Source organism: Haliotis rufescens, unplaced genomic scaffold, assembly GCF_023055435.1.
Source record: "Haliotis rufescens isolate VD_foot unplaced genomic scaffold, xgHalRufe1.0.p SCAF_23, whole genome shotgun sequence".
In the NCBI taxonomy this organism is placed as follows: Eukaryota; Metazoa; Mollusca; class Gastropoda; order Lepetellida; family Haliotidae; genus Haliotis; species Haliotis rufescens.
The window spans coordinates 8,722,006-8,733,535 of record NW_025963924.1 but is presented as its reverse complement, the minus strand read 5'-3'; the positions used below and the strand labels follow the sequence as shown (position 1 = coordinate 8,733,535).

At 38.8% G+C, this 11,530-nt stretch overlaps 1 protein-coding gene across 1 annotated transcript; it reads right to left on the bottom strand.

Annotated features, from left to right (window-relative positions):
• Nucleotides 1–5,685: 5,685 nt before the first annotated feature.
• On the bottom strand, nucleotides 5,686–9,915 carry LOC124151810 (toll-like receptor 4). Its single transcript, XM_046524450.2, has 2 exons — nucleotides 9,876–9,915; nucleotides 5,686–8,673 (listed from the first exon to the last, which is right to left on the bottom strand). The coding sequence occupies exon 2, from the start codon at nucleotides 8,585–8,587 to the stop codon at nucleotides 6,104–6,106; it is 2,484 nt and encodes an 827-aa protein (XP_046380406.2). The 5' UTR covers nucleotides 8,588–8,673; nucleotides 9,876–9,915; the 3' UTR covers nucleotides 5,686–6,103.
• Nucleotides 9,916–11,530: the final 1,615 nt, after the last annotated feature.

Here is an 11,530-nt window from a genome sequence, read left to right as displayed (position 1 = left end):
TCCTATTGACCAATCAGATTCAACCTCTCGTATCACTTGCATTTGTTTCAAACAAAACGGTGGCGCCCAGTCAAGACGATCTGATCGATAATCAAGATCTATATTGTGATAAAACGAATCTTACATTGCGAAGTGCATCAAATCACGTGAGCCCCTTCATTGAAAACATGAAAAGATTTAGAAAATATCTGCTGACAACGAGTTAGCGGTGCACATGCTTTGCAAATCCTGCAGTCGACCGAAATCTGCATGACACTCTACGAACCGGATTTCGATTTCTGTGCGCGATTTTGATTGGACTACGCATAGACTCGTTAGTCCAGCCAAAATCTAACTCCATAATACCAGCCTAGTTCGGCAAGGGTGGAAACTGGACTTTTATACTCAGTTAACTCACTTGCCTCGGGAAGATGAACGCAGGTATACGTCACCTAGGTTGGTGGGAAGACAACAGTAAGTGTTGTGGTGCTCCAATATCCAGACCTTTGCCTTCAATAACACTCACCACTGATGCTTCAGGACTAGATTAGGGTGCAGTGAACAATCCGAAAAAAGATGGCAGATGGTAACTCAGCGATATTGAGTTTCGGAGCAACATTACATATCTTAAACTTCAGGCAGTCTTCTTTGGCATCAAATGTTTCCTGAATGTGTTGCCATGTCGACATTTAAGACTTTGAATTGACAATGATACTACAGTAGCTTACATTAACCACATGGGTGGAAAAAAATCTCAATTTGTAGTCAGATATCTAACCAGATTTGTTTGTTAGCAAAGGAAAACAAAATATGGATGTTAGCGGTTCATTTACCAGGGGTTCTCAATTTTGAAGCTGATCGGGTAAACAAATATTTTAATGATGCAACAGAATGGATGCTTCACAAACCCCTTAAAGCAATAACTGACACATTTCCTGCAGACGAAGTCCCATTCTTTAACATAGACTTATGATAGTCTTAGTGCTAAGATCGCTCTGAAGCGTTTATGCCTTTCCTCCTTTCAGCTCATTGGAGCGAGTGTATCCAAAAATACGTGAAGACAGCTGAAGGTCTGATGGTATTGCCGAGGTATTCCACACATACCTGGTATCCAATAGTGTTGCGAATGTTGATATCGCCACCTCGTCTGATTCTGAAAGGACAGAGATCACTACAGATGCCCTACATAGCGGAGGCTCTTCATCCTCTACACAAGAAAATGCATCTGATGGTGTTGCATTTATCAGGTGTTGTTTGGAAAGACAGGGTTTTTCTCATGACACGATTAACATTATCATGAACCTTGGAGAGGTTGTACTCAGCAAAAATACAAGTCTTACTAAGTTAAGCACATGCATTATTGCCAAGACCTGAACATAGATCCATTTTGACCAGATGAGAGTGTTATGCTTGATTTCCTGTGACAGTTATATGAATTTGGAGGTGGATACAATGCTATTAACACAGAACGTAGTGCTTTATCTTCTGTGCTTCATCTCCATCAGGATTACCAGTGGCACAGCACCCTTTGGTGAGTTTTGAGCAAGAGTCGTATGACAATCTTTAAAATCTTGGTAGAAAGTGCATGCTCGATTGCACCTCAGAATGTGAAATGTAGACACCAAAGGTTGGAGCTACTGGAATACTGCTCGACATAAAGGGAAAGTTGGCTATTGGAAAGTTGAAATCATCCCTCTTGTCATACAGTCCTATGGATATTTATGTCTCTCTGAATCTCGATGCATTAATCTAAATAGGAAACAGAGGAGACGGTTTCACTCGTCTCTTTTATGTTTAGTTCCGGTGGCTAAATTAGTGGAAGGTAATTGGCTATTTGATCATTACTGAAGGAACACCTTTTCACAAACACGTGGTATCATCACTATATGATAGTGATTCATAAACATATGCTCATCGGACAGTTGGAATCGTACTTTCAGCATAGATTTGTTGCTTCTATTAATCAGATCATGAATATACCTGAAGCTTAAGTTAAACTCTTTGGCCAAATTCCCCAATTTTGATTATGCTAATCCGAGAAGAAATTCCGATTCATATGTATATAAAAAAAAAAACAGACCAAGAAGAGGAGCACAATTGGTGCCCATTGGGATGCCTCAATATCCAATCCCTAAATTATCACATTCCAAAGTTATCAATCTGGGAATGAAGTTTTTGAGAATCCACACGGTATTAATTCCACTTGTCTCAAATACGTTATGTGAATATAAAGATAGTCCTTCCTTGCATGTATTTAGGATCATGGTTCATCTTTGTGACCGGGATTTGGAAGTACACTTGCTGGACCCTCTTTCTACGGATTTTTATGGAACTTTGGAATCCAGTAAGAAAGAGGAATGAACATGTATTCGGGTTTTAAAGTCAAGTGAAAAGCTGATAGCACAAATGCGTAGTTTTGGCAGATTTCGGTACACAGGAACTTGTATGACTAAGAATGCGGTGGTACTGCATGTAATAAAACAATCTTCAGAGAAGCAATTAAGCAGTTAAACATTTCACACTACAACCAGTTGAATTACCCTCACAAACGACTGTTTACTCGTGCACCTGCAACTTTGAATTGATTGTTAATAAAAAAAATAACGCAACGTGTATGCAATTACATCCTATAATCAGTAGAATATGATAGTTAATGTAAGGTCAGTTTCCTGAAACTGGCAGGGCGGTCGGGTAGCCTAGACGTAAAAGCGTTTGCTCGTCACGCCGAAGATCAGGGTTCGATTCCCGACATGGGTACAATGTGTAAAGCCCATTTCTGGTGTCCCCCGCCGTGATATTGCTGGAATAAGGGTAAAAACCATACTCACTCACTCACTCCTGAAACTGACAAAAGACAATGAAAGAAACCTGAAGTAATATTCTCAGACACACACAAAGGACACTATTTTCCAGCGCAGGTATGGATGATGATGATGATGATGATGATGACTTATGTTTTATGAAACCCTCCGGAGGAACAGATTTCATACTCGGAAACAGGCATTGACCTATTTAACATTTGATATTTGACCTTTAACTGCGCGTCCGTGGTTCAAGGATGTGTTTCATTTAAAACAAAATAGTTATGCCACGGATTTACAAAAGAATGTGAAAAAATAAAATCGTTTGGTTCCCACTTTCAGTTAAAATCAGTGTATGTTTTGAAGCACAAGAAATATTTCTGTTTATTACAAATGTCCCAGGATCCCTAATTGTCAGTTCTTAATTAGATTCTAAAGATTGTAGCTCATGGTTCTTTTGTGTTGTTGTATACAGAGTTTATTTAGAACACTATTAAGATTCATAGTGATCATATCACAAATGTGCATAAAACATTATTCATAAAAAAATAAAATGAGTAATAAGCTATATTTGCTCATTGCAAGTAATCTGTGTTACAGTTGGGTGCAGTATCGTACGAAAGCCTAATGAATAAACTCGAAATTTCGAGTTATAAAAATGAACCTGAAATAACGAGAAATTGATAGAAGCAACGAAAAACAACTCGTAATTTCGAGAGAAAACTCGAAGCAACGAGTTAATAATTGAAATAATGAGAAAATAATCTTAATAAGAAAAACATAATCGAGAAAAAAAATCGAAATTTCGAGTTTTGGACATAAACTTGAAATAACGAGAAAATATTGGAAGTAATGAGACAAAACTCGTTATTTCGAGAAAAAAACCTGAAAAAACGAGAAAATAATCGAAGTAACGAGAAAATCATTGAAACGTTTGATTAAAAAATATATCTTAATGCCACCAAAGTGGCATCATTAGGCTTTTGTAGTTTCAAACACTAAAAGGGGCGGTCGGGTAGCCTAGTGGTTAAAGCGTTCGCTCGTCACGCCGAAGACCCGGGTTCGAATCCCGACATGGGTACAATGTGTGAAGCCCATTTCTGGTGTCCCCCGCCGTGATATTGCTGGAATATTGCTAAAAGCGGCGTAAAACCATACTCACTCACTCACTCACTCAAACACTAAAAGCATAGTGGCGGAACAAATCTACAAGTAAATTATGAACAGATGTCGAAGATGCAAGTTAATACATAGACACACACTGTCGGCTGTGGTAAAAAGAAGCACTTTAAAATAGGAAGGTGTGACTGTTTAGATCGTGATGTATTTAAACACAGGTGTGTCTATAGAAATTGTCTTAAGAGTATGCTAATCCGAGCAGAAATTCTGATTCACACGCATAAAGAAACAGATCAGGAAGGGGAGCACAATTGGTGCCCATGGGGATGCCTATACATCCAATCCCCACATTTCACATAAATCTTATCAATCTCGGAATGAGGTTTTTGAGAACCCACACGGTATTAATTCCACTTGTCTCAAAGACGTTATGTGAATATAACGATAGTCCTTCTTTAATTATATCGAGGAATATAGTTCATCTTTGTAACAGGGATTTTGAAGTACATTTGCTGGGATCTGTGAAGATCCGGGGAAGAATAGGTCTTCAACAACCCATGCGTGCCGTAAGAGTCGACTATGCTTGTCGTAAGAGGCGACTCACGGGGTCGGGTGGTCAGGCTGGCTGACTTAGTTGTTGCATGTCATCATTTGCAAACTGCGTATATCGATGCTCCTGATATCAATCATTGGATTGTCTGGTCAAGGCTCGATTTTTTACAGACCGCCGTCATATAACTGGAACGTTGCTAAGTTCGGCGTTAAACAACAATCAAACATTTGCTTGACCCTCTTTCTGCGGACAGTACAAAAGAGGAATGAACATGTATTCGGGTTTTAAAGTCAAGTGAAAAGCTGATAGCACAAATGCGTGGTTTCGACAGATTTCGGTACAGAGGAACTTGTATAACTAAGAATGTGGTAGTACTACATATAATAAAATACTCTTGAGAGAAGCAATTAAGCAGTTAAACATTTCACAGAACAACGAACTGAATTACCCTTACTGTTCACTCGTCTACCTGCAACTTTGAATTGATTGTTAAAATATGAATAACACAAAGATTATGCAAATAATCCTATTTTCAGTAGAAAATGATAGTTAATGTAAAGTCAGTTTCCCGATGTATTTACATTTAACATGGGTCTATTGAATCAATGAGTTAAACTTAAAGAAACTGCAGCTTGGATGAATAATGGGCCAAAAGACAATGAAGGAAACCAGTAGTAATTTACTAAGACACACACAAAGGGCACTGCTATCTCCCAACGCAGGTGTTGATGATGATGATGATGATGATGGAGATTTAACGAAACGTTCCGGAGGAACCGATTTCACACTCGGAAGCAGGTGCTGCTCTTTGACCTTTGACCTTTAACTACACCTCCAAGGTACAAGGGTGTGTCGAGCTTCATTTCAATTAAAACAAATTAGTTATGCCTCGGATTTTACAAAAGAATGACAAAAAATATAATTGTTTAGTTCTTTCCTTCAGTGAAAATGGGTGTATGTATTGAAGTACAGGCAGATATACTTCTATTTAGTACAAAAGTTCCAGGTTCCCTCAAGGTTGTTATGTTTACAGAATAACTCGATCGTACACAAAGGCGTAGATTGCAGTTAATGGTTCTTTTGTGTTGAATGGATGTGAGCCGCTGCCATGAAGAATTACAGATTTTGTTTGTATTTATTTTCTAACAACAATGAACAAAACATCTGCAATGTGTGTGGACTACAATGATTGTTTTGCATCCTTCGCCAGGGCCAAATAACAAACTCAGCATCTCAAGAATAATATCTGTTTAATAATTGTGTGCACACAGTTTATTTAAAACAGTATTAATACTCATAGTTATCATATCACAAATATGCATAACATAATTCATAAAAATAATAAAAAAGTATTGTTAGCTGTATTTCCTCATTGCAAGTAACCTGTATTACAGTTGGGTGCAGTATCGAAATCTAAAAGCATAGTGGCGGACCAAATCTACAAGGAAACACATGCACCGAATTAGAAGCTGCAAGTTAATACATAGACAGGGATCGACAACACTGTCGGTTGTGGTAAAAAAAGCTCTTTAATTTAAGAAGGTGTCACAGTATAGATCGTGATGTATTTGAACACTATATAAACTGCCTTGGCACACCATAAATATATGGCTAAATCTATATTCAATCAAGGAGTTATATCTGCTGTGTTTCAGTCGATTTTATTAACAGTGGTAATAGATTCACGTAAACTGTTCCAGAATACAACACTGCCATACACATCTGTGTTGTACTCCAAGTAACAGTTGGTGGACAACATGACTGCCATGTCCTTGGGTAGATCCTTCATGTCAACAGGCTCATACAGCACCACCAGCACGATGTTCTGTCTCCTGGAGACACCCTCCATCCGCGCCATGTTGTACTCAAAATCACACCAGTGACTCTTCAGGAAAGCGGGAGACAAAACAATCAAGGTTTTGCGGCTGTTCTGTATTGCGTTGACAATGTTTGAAGCAATAACCTCCCCTGGAAGAAAGTCCCGATGATGAATGCACAATCGAAGTCCAGCTTTGTCTTCCAGTTCCGATATCATTCCCTCTATAACCAAGCATCTGTCTGTGTCTGCATATGACACAAAGGCATCATATTGGTACTCCTGGTCATCTTGGTCAGTATTCTCCAGTTCCCGATACTTTCTTCTCCCGACATAGTACAGGTATTTCAGTTTCCACCTATGACGATACCCTGCTCCTAATCCTATTCCGACCATTATTATCAAGAGAATAGACATTGTCATGACAGTAGTAAGACCACTTGAACGGCATTCTTTATCCAAATTGATAATTATGGAATCTAGGTTTTTCAAATTGTTGATCTTCCCATTTTTCATTATACACGTAATTGATTCCATGTCTTCGATGTTATCAGCAAGTCTGTTCATCCAGCGAAGGGATTCGAGGGAAGAGCATATGCAGGTAAGTGGGTTTCCTCTCAGACGGACAGAAACATGTGATAATGTGTCCAGTTCTTGAAGAATGTTTACAGGCATTTTGAGGAGGCCATTATGGCTTACGTCAAATAATTTAAGATGCGACAAGTGTTTGATTTGAGCATCAATTGTTCTTATACTGTTGTTATTAATTCTGAGATATTGTATATTTGTAAGATTTCTAAAAATAGCCTTTGGTAAGTATTTGATTCTGTTTTGAGATATATCCAAATCTGTCAAGTTAACCAGTTGACTGAAAGTATTACCCTTGTCATCTTCATCTATCATATTTCCAAGAAAGTTTCTGGAAAGGTTGAGATATTTCACACGATTGTCAATACCATAGAAACTTGAATCGTGCCACTCCAAGATATTGTTTGAGAAATCAAAATGTTCAACGTTTTCAAAACCATGAGTCTGTCCCATAACACAATCAATCAAATTACCATTCAGAGTAATGCTTCTCAAATCGTTTTTCATCAGATAATCACCAGTGAGGCTTAATTTCAGGCTACAGAATGATAATTTTAAGACTTGAAGGTTTGGTGGAAAAGGGAACATACTGGGTACTGACACATGAGTGGAAGGGTTATCTTGTCTGACGTCTCTACTCGCCAATCCTTTCATGTGTGAGATATCCAGAATTCGGAGTGACTTTCCTTGAGACATTTCCAACAAGTATTGACCAAGGTAAAACCTATTCCATCTGGCCACCAGCATCTGTAGAGTTTCAGGTAAGTTCAAAATGGTTCCTTTTTCGAAGTCAATGAGTCCATTGCCAGAAATGTGAAGTTCCCGCAGTGAGGTATTCTTTAAGTGAACAAAATCGTTTCTCCGCAGTTGATAACAAGATCCAGATAATGGAGAAATACCGTTCATTTTCAGGATTTGTATGGAGGAATCACGGAGCCCATACGTTGCTTTAGCAAATTCAGGAAATCCCAATTCCCAATTTTGTGACACGTCAAGTGTATGGATACGATAAAAAGGAGAAAATGTTAATGGTTCTGCTTCTCTGATTTGGCAGTAGGTCATGTAGAGATATTCCACATTGGGTACGTTTATAAAGGTTGAGTTTTGTAAAGTCAGTTTGCAATAGTTAGTGTATGGCGTGAAGGCGAGAAGAGAAAGCTTGAAAAGTTTGGCAAATCCTGGTCCAAAGTCTGTTGGACGACCATCGATGTAAAGGTGAGTAAGTCGAGACAGATGTTGAAACGAGGCATCAGGGTAGGCTATACGTTGACTGTCATCTCCAGGCCATGTTGTCATCTGATTGAACTGTATGTTAAGAACCTGAAGTTTATGTAGTGGCTTGAAGAGATTGGTTTTGTAGGTTTTTGAATTTAGTTTGAGGTCGTTGAGTTTTAAGCTCAGATTGACGAGGTTGTCAAGACCATGAAAGGCCAATTCATGTAGGCTAACAAGAGAGTTTCTCTCAATATATAGATATTGAAGATTTCTCATTGTTGAAAATGCTTTTGGTCCTATTGTCTTTATGTTGTTTCCATTGAGAAATAGCATTGTGGTTGATGTTGGTAAACCCTTGGGAACGCTTGTAAGATTCCGGTTGGAGCAGTTCACATATACTTGATGATGGTCGTAGGTACAATTGCAAGGGGGACAACCCTGACCATAAACGATTGCTATCAGTAGGATGTAGCATACACATTTGAATATGAGCCGTGACGGTTGTAGACTTGCCATTGTTGTAGTAGCTGTGATGCCCTATGGAATCTGATTCGGCAGAAATTCGAAACTGTTCATTCTCTAACGTTGATGTTTTATATGTTCTGAAAAGATATGTTGATGGGATGTTTTAATTCAGATGTAACCACTGTCAGTTTGTTGAGCTAGATTCATAATCGTTGCTTATCTGGTAATATCTACTTGTGGATTATGGCCAAGTTAAGGAAGGTGAATTACATCGAATTACATTGATGGGTCGCCATGGTCCAACATAAGGAATGAAATACATCATGTTTGCATAAACTTGGATTAAAGAAAATGCCCAGATATAGTATGTCGGAACAGAAGTCCTTTAAAGAGAAGTTTGTAGTTTTGAGTACGTGGAATGTAGATACAATACCCCTGTGCTTGAACCATATAACTGGGAAATATATTCTGTCATTAATAAAGTTATATGAAGTTGTTTCCATTGGCCTTTCTCAATAGAGTTGGAGCATTTTGCATGATAAAACTGGAGCATTTAGCGTGATCAGTTACAGATTTTCCCGGGTACTTTTGCAAGAGTAAACAAACATAGACTTTAAAAGACAACGTGGTTGGTGCACATAATGAACTTAGCATAAATAAATAGATCTGACCTGTTTATAACACAAACTAACTGGTTCAACTCTATTATGGATGGCATATTTGAAATCATATAAAGACTCAATCAAGGCATGGAGCATCCTGCTTACCACAATTTACTATACAAATAAGTTTAGTAACAATTGTGCTCGTTTGTTTTGTTTAACGCCGCATTCAGCAATATTCCAGCTATATGACGGTGGACTGTAAATAATCGAAACTGGACCAGATAAGTCAGTAATTGATATCATGAGCAACAATATATACGGTCGGGGTACGGTGACTAACCGGCCGATTCATCTGAGTATCATCTGACTGACATAAAAGCTGCTTGGGGATCTATTCTAACCTCGTACCCCTCGTTTCCTTACAGTATTGGCATTCACAAATGAAAATGGTAAAACCTTAATATTACAGTAACAATAATTATAAATTAATGAGCTGGTAATACAATGATAAGCCTTTTGCTATTGCGTACATAATCAACTTATTTACAAACAGGAATGATCCCGCTAAATCACTGATAATTTGTCTGGCGACTTAGCTACGATTACACATAAACATGTTTTACTGAAGAATAATGTTTGGGGTGTCGATTTATGATTTCTAAAGTATTGTTTGCTTGTGTGTTTTGGGATATTTCTTGTTTCAGCGTTTGTATGAGAGACTAATTTGTACTTACCACAAATGACGTCCAAATGATGCAGACGCGTTCACTTGACTATTGGAATCAAATTAAACATCCTTGTTTCTGTCAGTGTAGTCCGATCTCGAACTACTTAACCCTTGTAGTTTGAAGCAAAAATAAAAATCGCTTCCAATTGGCAACAGCTGTGGTTGCCTGCAGGGGACTATTGTCAAATCTCCCACCAACAAGATGGGTTTTGCGTTTTTCTTTAAGATAGTTAAATGTTACCAGGTAGCGCTTATAATTCCTGATATGAATGAGAAAGTTGTGTTGAGCCCTGATGGGTTAACGTTCAGTGTGTTGTTACAGCCATCAGTTCACACTGACATTGTGGTGTTATTTTCATACATATGTCTGTAGAGTGTGAGATATATCACTGAGTATGTTCAGAAGTATAGTTTGATTTTTGACTCTCATTGTATACTGTACCTTACACCTTAACACAAGGACATTTGCAAAACTGAACTGAAAACTGACTTGAAATATATTTGAGATAATTAGATATAACTGCCAAATATCGGCTCTTGTGCCGACTTCGTGCCTTCTGCCCTCATGTTTTATGGCAGACATGTGGGAGATATTTCCAAGTTTGACGCATCAGTGGCCAAGATGTCCGCTGGAATTGACGTTTTTTGACTTGTGACATGTTCCAGCGTTTGTTCAGGTGAACAATTGACTTACTGTTGCGTGTGCTTGTGAAGGGGCAGGATAGACTCACCTATCAGGATACGACATCATCACTATTTTATAGTACATCATAAACACATGTTTATAATAAAGTCGGAATCGTAAAGTGGATGGGTGACTGTGTTCGGCTGCTTCGTTCCTGAGAGTTTCAAGGAAAATACACAACTGAGACTTTCTCTGTCTAGTTTGGAAGAAAAACTCGAGGATCAAGAGTGTCGTGAGCGGCGAAACAACTTAATATTCCATGGAATATCTGGAGAGAGGGGCGAAACATGGGATCAGTCCGAGTCAAACGTGAGAGAGTTTCTGCGCGACGAGTTACACATGGAGAAGGCAAATGATATTGTTATTATTCGTGCTCACCGCCTCAACCCTGGCAAAAGTGATTCTCCTATCATAGCTAAATTCCTACTGACAAAAGACAAGAGTGATATTTTCAAGAGAGGACGGGAACAACAAGATAGAAATCACCGATCACGTGTAACAGAGGATTTCCCACAGAAAATACGAGAGGATAGACGCGCACTGTCTACCTACTTTCAAGAAGCCAGAGACAGCGGGAAACGACCTAAGATACGTGTTAACAAGCTTATTGTGGAAGGGCAGGTATATATGTACGACCGACAAGACAAGTGTGTGAAGAAGGTGTCTACAGGTGGGGGTACGCATCGTGATGCAAGGCCCTCTTTTCGCGATCGTTCATGGAGTGATTTGTTTGGACCCGGAAGCAACACAAACCGAGACACACCTCCTTCAGGGGAGTTAACTCCCAATGTTGACAATTTTGGTAAGTGATGTGACGGCCACGGCCCAACATTTGATATTCTCTCGTGGAATATAGAAGGACTGCGAAAATATGAAAACTCGACATCTCAGGTAAAAAGTCTTTGTGAACATTTTGACTTGATCGCGTTTTGTGAGTCATTTGTGAGACGGTCCGATGAATTCTCGGACTTCTTGTC